This window comes from Sphaerodactylus townsendi, linkage group LG12, assembly GCF_021028975.2.
Source record: "Sphaerodactylus townsendi isolate TG3544 linkage group LG12, MPM_Stown_v2.3, whole genome shotgun sequence".
Taxonomy (NCBI): domain Eukaryota; kingdom Metazoa; phylum Chordata; class Lepidosauria; order Squamata; family Sphaerodactylidae; genus Sphaerodactylus; species Sphaerodactylus townsendi.
This window is the reverse complement of record NC_059436.1, coordinates 5819733-5835524: the sequence shown is the minus strand read 5'-3', so window position 1 is coordinate 5835524 and position 15792 is coordinate 5819733. Positions and strand designations below refer to the sequence as shown.

General features: G+C 45.6%; 1 protein-coding gene across 1 annotated transcript; it reads right to left on the bottom strand.

The window, feature by feature from the left end:
* Nucleotides 1–1521: 1521 nt before the first annotated feature.
* On the bottom strand, nt 1522–14156 carry GOT1L1 (glutamic-oxaloacetic transaminase 1 like 1). Its single transcript, XM_048513131.1, has 9 exons — nt 14054–14156; nt 12257–12438; nt 11212–11335; nt 10392–10504; nt 8533–8625; nt 7240–7390; nt 3861–4026; nt 3145–3287; nt 1522–1652 (listed from the first exon to the last, which is right to left on the bottom strand). Exons 1-9 carry the CDS (start codon nt 14154–14156, stop codon nt 1522–1524), a joined length of 1206 nt encoding a protein of 401 aa, XP_048369088.1.
* Between the last annotated feature and the right edge of the window lie 1636 nt (nt 14157–15792).

Below are 15792 nucleotides of genomic sequence, written 5' to 3'. Positions count from 1 at the left end.
ACACATATACATACATACACACACACACACACACACACACACACACACACACAGCTACTGCATTTTTTTATGTTGCCCTATTGATGTTACCTATATATATTAAAAGTCAGGTCAACTATGATGTTTTCTGGCATTTCAGTCCAAGTGCTGGTTCCCAGTCAATACTATTATGTGATATCACTGATCAGATCACTAACATCACTGTCTAGGTAATAACCCCAATTGGGCTGTGTTATTTCTCATTTGCAGTCTCTTGCCGTAGCATGATCATCACTGAAATGTCAAACCACTTAGAGAGATTTTCATCATTGGTCTTGCAAAATTATTCACCTCTCTTGTAGTTCTGTTGTTGTAGCACTCTACCCTGGCTTCCTATCCCCGCCCCCTCCCTGGTGATCTTCATACAGCCATCACTCACTCCCTCACTTTCAGACATTGAAAAGACTGCTGATGGCCCCTCCTTTGACTTTTCCCTTTCTCCCTTGCTCTTTTGCTTGGAAATGTCTCAACATGATGCTCTTTTACTTCCTTTATCTTCCTTTATCTCCAATGCTCCCCAGAGGCGTATATAGGGAAAATGTAGCCTGGTGCAAAATCAGAGTCATCCCCCCCCCCCCCGGAAGGGTGGCTGCCCTCCCCCCACCATGACCAAACCTGGGGGAAGGAAGATGGGTCCCCCACGTGACTAAATGGCTACAGCCCAGGGACATTTTACCCCATATATTCCCCTGGGCAGTACACCCCTGCTTCCCTCATTTCTGTGAAGTCATTAAAACAACCACCGTGGTTCTCATTCTCTACTGAAACTTAGCCTACGTCACTGACAGGAATGCCCATTCTTCCGCCTGTTTATCCACATGTATATTGGCCCCCTTGTGTCAAAGTCCAGGCAGGGTCTTCTTGTACTGTGTACAGCACTGATTGCCCTGTTACTAGAAACGATAATTCCACATGCGATCTGTTGACTCTTCCATAAATGTGGGACAGTGGATAATCACACTAAAAGAAGCAACAGTGTTAGAACATTCTCGCACAAACATCGGTCGTTTCTGGCATGCTGGGTTTTTTTTTCCTATTAAATATTTATTCATACTTTAACAGCTTTACATCACAAGGGACACAAAAATGAATCACAGAAAAACAAAGTACATTTTCCATAAGGATTTCCAGTTTCATCTGCGCCAAGAATGAATGTTGTTAATGTGGGTCATGATGCAGGTGATGGTAATTTAAAAACTGAATATACACTCTAGCAAACTTAGCTTCATCTGCTGTAATCAGCAATTGCTCAGGGTTAGCTGTAGGGTGTGAAAAACTCCCACTTTCTCACTTATGGCCTTTTTTGGCACTGGAAGAAAAGGAGGGTGGAAAAGCCAGTACCCCTCAAACGTTAACACACAGAGAATTTCCGAAAACACACTTTATTAGAATTGCAAGCCTTTCTAAAACACTGCCTGGATCCTCTGGACTTCTCAGCTCAGCTTCAGTCAACATCCTTCAAATCCTAACCGAAAGGGGTGGCTATATCACTGACTCATGGATGCTCCGTGCAACGTAGTCCAGATTCTTTGAGTTAATGCTGCAGATGTTGATCTGCATGTTTTCAAAGAGGTAGATGTGTTTGTGCTTCATAAGGAACTCCACCTGAGAAGCTGGTAGGATATGAGTAACATTATTCACTCTTCCTCTGTACAACCAGTTAAGACTAGAGATGTATGCCTCTATTTACCAGAGACACGTCCAGTTTTTAAGGAATGGTTCTAAATCACTGCCTCCTATGTTGAATTTTGGGGGATGCCTTATTAAGATCTTGCTACTTTGCAAGTCCCTTTTCAGGGTTGAGTGCCACTACCCAAGTTTCTGAGTGGGGTGGGGATGGGTGCAACTTGTCTCTAGTGCGCATGCATGTAAATGTATTAACATGAAATTCATAACTACTGTGCACTACGTGAATGAGCCTATTCTTTGCTCACACTGGGCATATTCCCTGGAACTGTTGGGAAGGACAATATGATGTACTACTCACACCCTCTCCCAATGTATCCCCCCAGCCAAAAAACAATAAGTACCTGCTTTGCTTTCAAGTGAGCATAGAACAGGCTGTGGAGAGTAAACAAGTATAGCAGTGCTGTGTCATATAACTGTTGTTAACACTTGCCTAACAAGAAGAAAAAGAGAAGAAGAAGAGGAGGAGGAGTCTGGATTTATATCCCACCTTTCTCTCCTGTAAGGAGACTCAAGGTGGCTTACAAGCTCCTTTCCCTTCCTCTCCCCACAACAGACTCCTTGTGAGGCACGTGGGGCTGAGAGAATTCCGAAGAACTGTGGCTATTCCAAGGTCACCCAGCAGGAATGCAGGAGCGCAGAAACACGTCTGGTTCACCAGATAAGCCTCTGCCACTCAGGTGGAGGAGTGGGGAATCAAGCCCGGTTCTCCAGATTAGAATCCACCTGCTCTTAACCACGCTGGTAACTGTAGCATACATAAAATTCCATCACTTTTAAAAAATGCTGCTTGACTTCCACAGAGCCCCACCTCCCATATTATCCTCACAATATCTTTGTAAGTGAGGTTAGCCTTTCAGAGATAGTGACGGGCCCAAGTTCACCAAGCAAGTTGAATGGAGATTTTAATCTGGTCCAGGATTCCATTGTGCCTTGCTGATTCCTCACTAGGAAGATATACAAGCTCCAGAATCACTTCTGAATGACAGATCAACTCTATTCTATATTCCCCCAAAGATGCACACCCGGCTCTCATTTCCATGCATTGAGACATAGACTTCCAAGAATGTACTCTTATCCTTAAAAGTTTTGTGGAAAGCAGAACTGAAACTTGCATAAGCAATTTGGAGCCTACGTTCCAAGTTCTCCCTTCCCCTCTGAATACGTGCAATGGTTCAATCCTGTCTTTTAGGGCTATTTTAAAGGAGTGTTTGATGTAATGAGATGAAGGAGGTCATTTCCAGGTGAGAGCAGAATGGGGAATCCAAAGCTGCCCTTTTATTGGTTTCAGATCACGGCTTGTCATGGCAAAGAAGGGGCTGAAGGGAATCATGGTTGGCAGGTTTGGTCCCAAGTACTTGGGAGGATTGCTGCCCAGAGGCACCCTTAGCAACAGAGCGACCCTTATTGGATACCTACAGCGGAGCCCAATGAAGCTGCACATTCCTGACTGGGCTGTGAGATGCTCCCAGGAGCCAGGTGTCCCCAGGATCCGCAGCTTCTCTTTTAGCTTCTCCCTGATCAGCATGATTCTCTCTACTACCATCCGTAAACTCAGCTTCCTGAGGATGAAAGTTGGTGTTGAGATTTCTGCTCTGGTTCTCCTCGTTCCCCAAACATTTCCCCTACTGACCTACAAATTAAGGTTTCTTATGTTTCTTAATTTAGTTATACCCAAATAGGCTTACATCCGTCTTCCCATCTCTTTTTCTATCCTCACAACAACCTTGCAAGAGAGGGGTAGCCTGAGATGGTGTTACCCAGTCAGCTTCCATGACTTGAGATTCAAATCTGAGGCATTTATGCACTTGTGGTCTGCTCTGCAGCAAGCGTTCCTTCCCTTCAGGATTGATTCTCTCTAACACACGTTTTAGCCTCTTCAGAACTCACTGCGCCTCAGATCAGACTCTCGTTGGGGTTTTTAAAACTTAGTAAAACACAACTCCCTGAAGCTTTCCGGGGAAAGCAAAAGGAATCAATATGTGTTTCACTTTCCCTGGGTTTTCTTGCTCCTTGGCTATTGCTATTAAGCAGAGCAATGATTAAATGTTGGCAAGAAGGTTGGTAGCCCATAATGAACTCCAATCTCAGGAAACATTAACTCCAACTACTATGTTACTTGCTTTCCTCCTTACCACTCATACAGCAGAGCAGGGCTGTTCAGCACCGTTGCAATGACTCGGGCTCCCAAGCTACCAGGGCAACCCCACATTGTCTGTATTTGCCTCTCCAACTGGGAGTGGATTCTGATCAGCGTCTCGTTGTTTTTGGTCACTACAATAAGATTCCCCACCAGCTCATCTGCGTGAATGAGTAGAACAGAACATGGATTGTAGTACGTGGCTCAGCCATGACATCTTGGATCTGAATCGACACATTTTTTGTACATTCTAATTTTCTGCCCCCGGAAATTACTTATGCATTATGATTTCTATCCACTCTGCCAACTCCATATCTTCAACTTGGAACTGAGCCTAATTATAAAGAGAAAGGGATATTTAAGGTAAGGGTCAAATTACACTTTATGTTATTTAACAGGGTTGCTAACCATGTGCTACCAGCCCCCTGAACCTAGAACAATGTTCTGTAATGATATACAATGTCATGGCACCACTTCTAGTCATGTAACTAGAAATGATGTCAGATGCCATCAAGGACACTCAAGCAATCTACCACAAATATCTATGTTTTACCATAGAGGTTTTTTTGGAGGGGGTTGCTAGAACATCCCATTGATACATAACATCATGTCTGGTTACATGGCCCAATTTCTCCCACCTCTGCACTATGGTAGGAGACCTGGTCCCTCTATTTTTTTTTTTTTACAAGGAAGGTCTAGAGACTCAATTTGCTACAAAGCAGCTGTGAGGAACTGTTTCTTAAAAGATTTCGGGGATCTAATTCAGCTCAAGAGCATGGTGTGGTTGGAAGAGAGACTTCTGCCTCCATCTCATGCCATTTTTCCACTCCAAAATGGCCCTGTGGGAGTTATTTGCCCCATTCTGAAATTGAAAGAGGAAAAAAAACCCCAGATAGTTATTTGAGATCTCAGTGTCTTAAACTGACCTCACGAACAGCCATGAAGATGTTGCTTTTTATTGGGGCAGGGCAGGGTTAACAGCCATCCATTTTCATTGAAAGAACAAGCAGAAATGTTTGAAATAAATAAATGTAATTAATACAAGAAGCCCCAATTGAAGGAGAGAAGAATGTAACTATGAGCATCAGGGAAGTATGGACTGGTGATATTATAAGAGAAACTTTGCAGTTTCTCCCAGCAAAAGGAGGAAATTAAATCATGGTGAAGAGTTCACTCACCCCTCTTTCTCATTTCTGAACACTTTTCCCTTTGTATGCAGGGACCTCTAGTGTTCCTTTATGGCTATGATAACCTCCTTTGAGTTATGCATCACAGTGATGCACAAATATCCCTTTCTGATCCAAGTCTTGCCAATGGCTTTAAGCTGGAGGACCCGCAGAGAAGGCAAGTCATGATTCAGTGACACTTAAGTGCATCCTTAGTCCCTGCTCCTGTTGGCCTTTGGGAAGACAGCCCCTTCCCGTTCATCAGGGTCAGCGAGGGAGAGAGGGAGGGCGGCCAGAGTCCCCCCACCGACGACGACCCCCCAGCAGAAGCCGCTGCCACCAACCGTGCAGAAGGGCCCCCTCCTCCTTCTCCCCGCCGGCCACTTCGCCCACAGGGCCCCCGGGACGCTTCCGCCTTTACAGCCCCGCCGGCCAATCAAGCGGCAGGAGGAGGAGGAGGAGGAACGGCGGCCCAATCGGCGCTCTCTCTCGGGACTCGTTACCCCGGAGGCGACGGGGAGGGAGGGGCTCCCGTCATTAGCTTCAAACGCGCCCCCCCCCCCACTTGACCTGGCTCCCCCGGGACCCCCCTCCCCCCGTCCTGATCGAGTGCCGCAGCTGAGGAGAATCTGCCCCACAGTGCTCGGGAGACGCCACGTTGACCGCCGCCTGCGCACGAGACCGCACGTGGATGTTATGGGGTGATTCCGCTATCTTCCCAAGCCTCTTTGAGCGTGGCAGCCCGTTTGGACAATGTAGCCGAGAGCCCCTAGGGCGCCACCTTCGCACGAGGCCCCACGTCGAGGTTGTGGCGTGGTAGCGGCTCCAAAGAGGCCCCAACACGCCACATTATAGCAACTATAACCTGAGAGATGCCGCGTTGTGGGGGAGGGGGGGGGTTGCGCTTGTAATTCACACCTTTGGCCTCTGGAGGGCAGCAGCAGCACCCCCAGCGGCTCCCCTGCCCAAAGAGGCTCGGACACGCCACAACCTCGACGTGGGGCCTCGTGCGAAGGTGGCGCCCTAGGGGCTCTCGGCTACATTGTCCCAACTGGCTGCCACGCTCAAAGAGGCTTGGGAAGATAGCGGAATCACCCCATAACATCCATGTGCGGTCTCGTGCGAAGGCAGAGGTCAGCGTGGCGTGGTTCAGGGGAGGGACGGGAGGGGCCTCTCCCGAGGGGCAGATTCTCCTCAGCTGTGACACCCGATCAGGACGGGTGGGGGGGAGGGGGGTCCCGGGGGAGCCAGGCAGGCCGGGGGACTAAAGGCACCAATGACCTGGTGCAAAAAAAGTTTTTTTGGTCGTGGTGGTGTGACCGCTCATGGGGGGCGGGGCATTCAACTCAGGTTTTGCCCAGGGCTCCAGTTTGCCTCCTTACGCCCCTGGGAAGATGTCTTGATAAAATGATGCTGGAGTTGTTCCAGCAGTCCTTCAGCTCAGCCATTTTTGATCTTGCTCTTCAATTTCTCAAGGGCTGGGAGAAGGGGTTTACCTGTCACAGATGGGCCAATGGGAGGCTCACTTACAAGCAGGATGTGGTAATTGCACACCTGCGTCTCTTCTTATTTCTATCCCCATCCTCTGCATTTAGACACCACAACTGCTGTTAGATCAAGCCATGGTTCATTGTAATGCCTGAATGCAGTCAATTTGTTCCACATGAGCATCCACAAACCTTTCTGTGAAACCCTGGGTATTATCGTTGCTTCAATAATGCTAAACAAGGGACCAAGTAGCAATTTTATGACTAGTTAACTTATGAAAAGGTCAGCTTGAACAGGCCTCTGGGCAACCTCTCATTTCTGTCTGGGAGGGTCACCTAGCGAAGGAACTGTGCATGGCTCTCTTTCTTTCCTTCAAGTCCCAGTGGTACTCCTGGATCTAGAAGCAGCGGACACCATCCAAAAGGAAGGAAGGATGTGTGCACATGCAAGTATGTGCACGAATCTGTGTGAAGGATTGTGCATGCACAAGGAAGCCCATTTTCACACGCACACACGCAAATAACCATTGAGCCAGCCCTGGAAGGTGCTTTGCACAGTACTAAAAAGACACATTTGTAATCTGAAAAGTTGACACAGGAAAAGTAACAATGAAGGGCAGCAAAGCTAAAGATGAAATGAATGTTCCTTTAAGTTTAGCTACGTAGAAAACGAAAACCCTTGCATGCCTGCTTTCCTGAAATGTGGCATTCAGAAACTTACCGTATAAGCCAAAAGTTTTGGAAAAGGACTGAGCACACAGAAGTTCAAAACCTTTTTCCACAAAGTGCCGCAAGGCCCAGGCATCCTTGTCCAGATTTCCAGAAGCCAGGCCTTGATTTTCAATGCTGAAAAAGGGGAAGAGCTGTTTTTTCTGAAGAAACAATAGGAAGGAGAAAAAAATGTATCCTTGGTTGTTTGGCTGTCAGATTACTGAGAATGAGGTTCTGGCTATTGTTTTAGCCTGAAGTGTTGCCTTTATGGATTATAGACAAAAGACCCAGAGTGTTCAAATAATTCCTGAAAGGGAGACTCATACACAGAGACAAAGGGAGAAACAAGTATTGGCAGGTTTTGAATGGAGAGATGGTTGGAGGTCGCTCATCGTAATTAGGCTCCAAGCAGGATAGTTTCCACAGAGTTTTGTTCATTTGTTCAGAAAATGCACAGCTTGCTTTTAGTCTTTTGTTCATAAAGTGGTATACACTGACTGGAAATATGCAACAGTTTCACAAAATATCGTGTTAATTTGCCCTAGCAAAAACAAGTATAAAATCTTGTAATACCTTAAAGACTAGAAAGATTTTGGCTCAGATCCACTAAATGGAAGGGATTTCTGGTAATGTAGTAGAACTTTCTCACCACTTTCCTTCTCCTGCTACAGGCTAAAATATCCCCCAAGTTGCTCTTGGAGTTCATATTTGTCTGCTTATGGTGGAAGACCTTCAGGTAAACGCAGCCCCTGCCAACAATGCTCACTTGATAAACAGGTAGAAACTGGAGCCAAATTGGGGGCGGGGGATGTTTGTCCTGGGGAGAAAAATTGAAAAGAAAAACAAGACCTTGTCTGCTTATGGTGAGTTCTGAACATAGGGTTCCTGGTGATTCCTAGAGCTACAAAAAGTGACAGCAATAGCTCTAGGGCTTACCAGGAACTCTATTGTCAGAACTTCTTGTAAGCAGACAAGGCCTTATTTCTCTTTTTAATATGTCTCTCAGGATGCTGTGATGTGGGAACCATGCAAAATCATCTGCCTTTCTGTGAAGATCTTCCTTAGGATCCAAGCCTTTATTGCAGTCCCGCATATGTCAAAAGGGTTTTAGCAGCAACTCAGATATGACTTGAATGTACAAATGCACACTCGTACTGAAATAAACAAGTGTCGGGGTTGCCAACCCTCTCAATTCTGAGGTCACTGGGGCTCCATGGGTATGAAATGTTGGGAGGGAGGGGTTCCAACTCTTCTTCATGGCAACTGGTTTCAGTGTTTCTTCCTGGTAATGCCTTAGACTTACCTGCATTGATGCTGCAACTCTTTCCCACTCGTGGGGCTTTAGTCCAATTTCTTCTGGAGCATGCAGGAAGACAATGGAGCAGGGTGGTGCCCTCTGAAAGCAAACCGATGATTCACCAATCACCTTATGTGCATAGAGCTCCTTCTCAGCAGAAGCAGCAGCGCCCCTTTTGAAATGCACGCACAGCAAGGATCTTGGCAGCCAAAAGCGTAACCCATACAGGAAAAAAAAAGCACCTAACTTAGCATAGCAACTTTTTCGTAGGACTCTGCTCTGCATAGCGGAAAAATCTGAGCCCCAAACCTTTATTGGGAAAAAATATATTATGTGCTTATAAGCAGAGCTTAATAACAAACAAGACAAAGTCACTCACAGTTGCTTTAAAAAGGGAGAATTTTTACTAGCTATGATAATAGGAAAAGGTTACAAAAAAAGGTTATGCTTTCTATCAGTTACATCCAGCTAGCAGCCTGCCCGCTGGTGAAAAGGAAGCTACATTCTGCACGTGCTCATCTCATGTAGGGTTAGTTAGAACAAAGGCAGCAGGTATAACTTTGGTCATACAGCTATGTCTGACTAAGCTGACTAATGGCTAGCCCATTGACCCTCTCATTAAACAGTGGCCTCAGTATCTACTTAGCATACAGACAGTTAACTCTTTCCTGACTCAATTGTATGACAGACACTTGCCAAATCCCAACAATGCAGGAAGACAATGGAGCCGGGTGGTGCCTTCTGAAAGCAAACCAATGGTTCAGCAATCACCTTATGCGCATTAAGAATATGAGTGTAAGACAACTGGGGATGCCCAAGACCAATTCATGATCTTCCAGCAACATATGTCTGTAAGCCAGGATTGCAAAACAAACAAACAAACAAATAAATAAATAAATAAGGCTTTGATGCTCAGAATCTAAAACCTCTGGTTTTAAGATCCTTGGGACAAAGAGTATGGTCAATAGTGTTTACAATATTCTCTGCATTTGGTGAGAGTGCCTCCCTTCCAAATCGTCTTTCCTCAAGTTCAGGGTGGCATTTTACACCCACAAGAACCTTGTGATGATGTCCTCCCATACGAGGAGTGAATGCATGATGGAAATCTCAACTTGTGCATCTATCCCAGTCTCCCACCGTCTGTTGAATGTGTGCATAGAACCCTGTGCAGTCTTGGGAGTTAATGTTGTGAACCAGTCACTTTTCCCATGACCTAACCTACCTCACAGGATTGTTGTGATGATACAACGAAGGGGAGAAGCATGCATGTTGCCCTGTGCTCCTTGGAGGAAAGGGGGACTAAAATGTAATAGCTAATAATATATGTGTGCAGCTATACACGCACACAGGTGCTATCCATAGATTTGGAAACTGTATTAAGTGTAGAGTCCTTCAACATATGAGCAGAGTCCTGTGCAAACAGTTCTACTAGGCTGCGAGGATTGATGCGCCCTTTCAATGAGACACATTTTTGCTGGAGCAAATTCAGAGATGAGTAGGACTCTAAAGAGTCTCAGGCCCCTTCCGCACACGCAAAATAATGCGTTTTCAAACTACTTTCACAACTGTTTGCAAGTGGATTTTGCCATTCCGCACAGCTTCAAAGAGCACTGAAAGCAGTTTGAAAGTGCATCATTCTGCATGTGCGGAATGAGCCCTAGTTTTCTTCCTGTCAATTTAATGGAATGTTATAAACATCATTTTTCATTTTATAAATCATTATCAAGTCCTTCCTTCGTTATCTATTTTAACACTCTCACACCCAACCCTCCAAGTCTACGTAGGTCACTATACATTTTCAGTGCATCATACTGGCCCACATGGACCTTTGGCTTGCTGTTATATGGAAGTTCTCCCATTCTTACCTTCAGTGTTTGCAAAAATTCTTCTACATCAACAGTTAATTTGGCTGAGTTCCAATAGTAGTAAGGACGAATATCTGCAAAACCAGCAACTTGGAATATACTCCCGATACTGTCTGAAAAGACAGAAAATCCGGTAAAGTATCAGAGAGTGAGGCTCAACATATGTGTTCCTTCCTTAACTTCAACCCCCCCCCTTTTACCTTCATCAAAGAGTAAAACAAGGTACATGTAAGCCAGAAAAATAACCCAATTGCAGCATTTTTATTAGCGATCACTAAGTTGTAGTGCTGATAAGAAGAAAATATTGATGTCTTTATAAAAATATGTGTACCATAGGCAAGTTAAAGAACAAGTTAGTGGGCTCTAGATCAAATCAAGCCTGCATACTTCCTAGAAGCTAAAATGTCTAAACTGACACTATCACACTTTGGACAGTTCTGAGATGACAAGATTCACTTGAAAAGACAATAACGCTAGGAAAAGTTGAAGGCAGAAGGAAAAGAGGAGGATCCAGCATGAGATGGATTGACTCAGTCAAGGCCCTTAATTTGCAAAAAACTGAGCAAGGCAGTTAACGATAGGCCATTTTGGAGGTCATTAATTCATCGGGTCACCATAAGTCAGAAATGACTTGATGATACTTAACCCACACTGACACGCACATATTCTATTTATTCAGCTTAGATCAAAGGATTTTTGATCGACACAATCAGATTATACAAGTAAATAACCAAAGACCTCAGAACAGAGACCTCTACCCTGGAAAGCAACCATGCCCTCTGATTATGTATATAATTCCCCCCCCCCCAAAAAAAATTACCCCTTTGTGGCTTGGCGATGAAGACAATAGTCGGAGCTGAGAGCCTGGGCTGGTACCAACGGTACAGGAATTCAGCTCCAAGCCAAAGAGCACCTGTCCCACCAACTGTTTGAACACTCCCAACCTGTTGAGAGAGGAAGGAAAAGTCATAATCTTCTTTTCCTGGCAGTTATCTTCTTATCTTTCAATCCCAGCCTTCTTTTTTCCCATCTTGTTGAAGCTACTGGTAGCCACCTGCTGCCACTGGAGCCAGCCAGAGCTGCTCTGGCTCATGATGGCCACTGCTGGCACTAACCTCTTCCTAAGGTGGACAAGTGGACAGATTATTAGCAAGCAGTGCCAGCTACTCTGAGGCCCCTCTGCTGCTCCCTCAGTCTCCTTGGGCTAATGTGCATTGCAGGGCAAGAGCAGGTAGAACGGCTCACTTCGTCCCTTGGGGCTGTATGACTTCAACTTGTCGCCTGGGGAGGGGGAGCAAGAGAGGAAAGGAGAAAAGGGGAGGCTCACCTGATAGGGGACTGACCTGGTGCCATCTGGCTGAGGAACCTTGAAAGCCTGGAGCTTGCCCAGTACATGGTGCTTAGAAAACGGCAGCCTGCACCCTCATTGCAGTGTATGGAACAGTTCTCTAAATAGCTTACTGTTCCTTTAAAGCAGGCCCCCCCAGTGTGGCATCCACCAACACCTTCATTGAGGCTCATCAAGTGTTTTTAGAAAATGGGTATAATGATATTAATGGTATAACGACAACTGTGTGTTATGCGGAGTATTTTACCTGCGCAAACACCAGAGTGGAATGTCTCTAGTGCTGAACTGGAGGCTGGTAACTTTCCGGCTATGTGTTGGGAAATGCTTGGAGATTTGGGGGCTGGAGTCTGGAAAGGGTGGCATTTGGGGAGGGGAGGGATCTTAGTGGGGTATAATGCCATAGAGTTCACCTTCCAAAACAGCCATTTTCTCCTAGAAATCTCTGTAACCTGGTGACTGTGCATAATTCTGGAAGATCTCCAGCCACCACCTGGAGACTGGCATCCTTAACTCATACCCTGTTTTCTAAGAGAGCACGGCTCTCCTTGCCAATCGCCAGCTCAGTGGCTGCTCTAGTGTACTCGTAAATCCCAAGAGTTGGGAGGTATTCATGATCCAGTGTTGGATCCTGGGAGATCTGAAGTAAAATCCGCTGCACCACAGGTGGGATCCAAGCTTCGCCGGTGTCAGTCTGGCAACCTGTAGGGAATGGACAGGGGTTGACCCCAGACGTATCTGCAACATTTTTTCGACAGAAACAAAGACAGTCTTGTGTATAACAACTTCCTGATGCCCAGGATTACTGCTTCAGTGCAAACCCTGGATGGTTAATGTATTGTCGAAGGCTTTCATGGTCAGATTCAACTGGCTTTGGTGGGTTTTTCAGGCTGTGTGGCGGGTGGGTGGGTGGAAGTTAAGGTATGACAGATGCTGAAGCCCCGGGTTGTCTCCTTTGGCTCAACAGACCTCCTCGCCCCCTCTTCCAGCCGCCTCTATCCCTACACTAAACCCTGGCTCCTGCTCAGCCTGGACTTCTGCCACCTCAAAGTCCTCTCTTCTCTTTTCTGCTCTTTCTCTCTCTTGCTTCCTTCCTCTTTGAGGCAGAGGAAGGAACTGAAAATCCCTCACCATGAAAGACTGTGCATCTGCAAGATGAAAAATAAAAAAAAAACAGTTGATCATGTGCTACATCATTGCCCCCTGTACAGTATTGCTAGGACTAGGTTGCTAGAACCTTTATTACAAGGTAGCAGTGAACTTACTGACCAAGAAAAGACTGCATTTCTTTTAAATAATGAAATTATGAAGTATAACTAAAGGCACCCATCGCAGAAATGGAAAAAAAAAACCCTTACCTTTTCCTTGCAGAAGGTACTTGTATGTCTCCTGCAGTTCAGGATACTTTCAAGCACACCTGGGAGTAGGCAACTGGATGGCTCTTTTTTTATTTTATATTTATGTCTTACATTTCTACCCCGCCAATCTCCCAAGGCGGCTTACATATCAACATATAGTAAAACAATACACTAATATAAAAACAGTATAAAAATATAAACATTAAAACCATTTCCCCCCATCCTACAGCTGTTTCCAAACATTTAGGATTCCCCCCACAACACATCTGCCCTAGCAATATGGCTACGTTGGACCTACAAAGCCCTCCTGCCAAAGATTGTGTGTGTGTGTGTGTGTGTGTGTGTGTGTGAGAGAGAGAGAGAGAGAGAGAGAGAGAGAGAGAGAGAGATGGTTCCTTGACTGTGGAATAGTTTTCCCATCCATCTTCACATGACCCTAAATGCATCAATAACTAGGGATATCAGGCTTTGAATGCATTGATAACTTGGGTTGCCAGGTCTGAGTTGGGAGATTCCTGGAGATTTTCAGGGTGGAGCCAGTAAAGGGTAGGGTTTGGCGAGTGTGCTATTTTTGAGTTTAAATGCAAAGCTGAATAGCTGATGGTTTTAGTGTTCAGTTGTGCAAAATAAACAGATTTTCTTGTTAATGTACACAAATCAGAATTCAGCCTTCTCTTGGCATGTTAATAAACCAATGTGGTATGAATTTACAATGGATTAGTTTTCACACAGAGTAAAGAAAGCCCTGACTTTGGCCACTTCAGAACCCATTGACTTGATGGCCGCGGCTGTAGCTTCAGAGCGGGCCGGCAAGTTTACCCAAGCATCTAGGGCAATTATGTGCTCCAGCTTCTTAAGAAATTAATATTTGGTGTGAAGCCCACCTTATACCAGTTGACGACCTGTCAGGGATCATCCAGCTCCTAGCTAGAAAATGGCATTGTCCGAGGCAGACATACCTTCATGGCCAAGCATCACTTTCTGGGGATGTGGATCTTCTCTGTAGACGTCCAGGGGAATCTTAACTAAGGGGACATCCAGGAAAACGGAAAGAGTCCCCATACTTCAGCCTTTCTGCCAAGACCTTCACACAGGGCTTTTCCTGCTGAAGGAGGATGGCTAAATGTCCACTCTGGGCTCTTTAGAAGGGCCTGCACATGGAACTGTGCTGCAACACATGGAACTCTTAGGACAATAGCTGCCAAGGATACTGAGTACATTTGTCCTCAAACATTCTGGCTTAAATATGATGCTGGCAGTCAGATGAGAACTGACCTGCAGGGCTTTGCATGTGTGCAGCAGCTTGTTTGAACAACACCAGTACGCATGCAATGCATTGCGAGTGCAATGTGTGCAGCATGTAGTCTGGCTATCTCTGGCACCTTGTAGCAGGAGCTGGTTGGAGTAAAGGACTTGTCCAAGAGAGCTTTGCTGGGAAGCAGCCTGGGGCATGCTCTCTCATCCCTCTACTCCCTTCTACACATCTCTTTTAAAAAAATTTTTTTATTGTATAGAGTATTTATACATTTGTTACATTTAATATTTTTCTTTCATCTATACATTTTTTCCATTTTCACCCCCCTCCCCCCTTCTCTTTATTGATTTTTTCATGCAAGCAGCAGGAGGTTCATTCTTCTTATTCTCTTATTCCATGGCTCTTCGTTAAATCCGGCTTCTTCAATCCATTCTTTATACACTGTCCATATCTTCATAATATCTTTCCTTCTACACATCTCGAAATGTAGTAGCAGTTCAAATAGTGGTCCCCAAACGAGGACCTACCAATGTGTTTTCCAGTACCCACTTGCTTCTTCCCCAAGGCAAAGGACCGAAGGAGGCATCGACCTTGCATCTGCAGGGAACATCCATTTGGAAACTGCTGGCTCCATCCCAGGAAGAGGCTTGGTTTGGAACTTCATAACTTTTTGCGGAACTTAGTGTTTTGTGATTGGACCTGCCCTTGTGACAGCCATTTTGTGGCAGTGCTTATTTACCTGTCCTCAGCATTCCAGAGGTGCCCACAAGGTTGGGGAATCTTGCAGTTACACTGAATAGCCACCCATATTGCATTTGTCCCTCCCCCATTTGGGCTAGTAGCTGCTTGGGATGGGGGGAGAGAAGGGGATCTGGGCTGGGAAAACGCCACAGAGAAACCAGTGTTCAGACACTATATCCCACTTTGTTCCTTAAAAGCAAAAGCTAGAAGTTTGTACCTTTTAGGCTAGACTTGGTCCATGGTTTCTCCAAGGACGTAAGGGTTATTATAATGATGAGTGGACTGCAATCTGGAGAACCAGGTTTGAACTGGAGAACCACCACTCTAGATGAGCAACAGACTCCAATCTGGTGAGCCAGGTTTGTTTCTCCACTCACTGCTCCACATGAAGCCTGCAGGGTGACCTTGGGCTAGTCACAGATCTCTCAGAAATCTCACAAGGTGTCTACTATGGGGAGAGGAAGGGAAGAAGTTTTGAATCCCAAATACACAAAATGACCCCACTACTGGATCTCATGACTCAGCCGCAAGACAAGGCAAGTAACCCATGTGGAAATGGCCACGTAAGCCTATCAACATGCTCCATTTTCTCCAGGGTCATGCAGTCCACTGGGAACTCAATTTCCAGGCACATAGGGACTGATTTGGATTCTTTTATTTAAGATGCTGGACCTGGAATCTTCTGCACACAAAGCTGATTAT

Coding starts and splice junctions, on each gene's coding strand:
- GOT1L1 (XM_048513131.1), bottom strand. CDS start 14,156: ATGGGGACTCTTTCCGTTTTCCTGGATGTCCCCTTAGTTAAGATTCCC. Junction 12,439..14,053: donor AGTGATGCTTGGCCATGAAG/GTATGTCTGCCT, acceptor CATTCCCTACAG/GTTGCCAGACTGACACCGGC. Junction 8,626..10,391: donor AATTTTTGCAAACACTGAAG/GTAAGAATGGGA, acceptor GTTTGCTTTCAG/AGGGCACCACCCTGCTCCAT.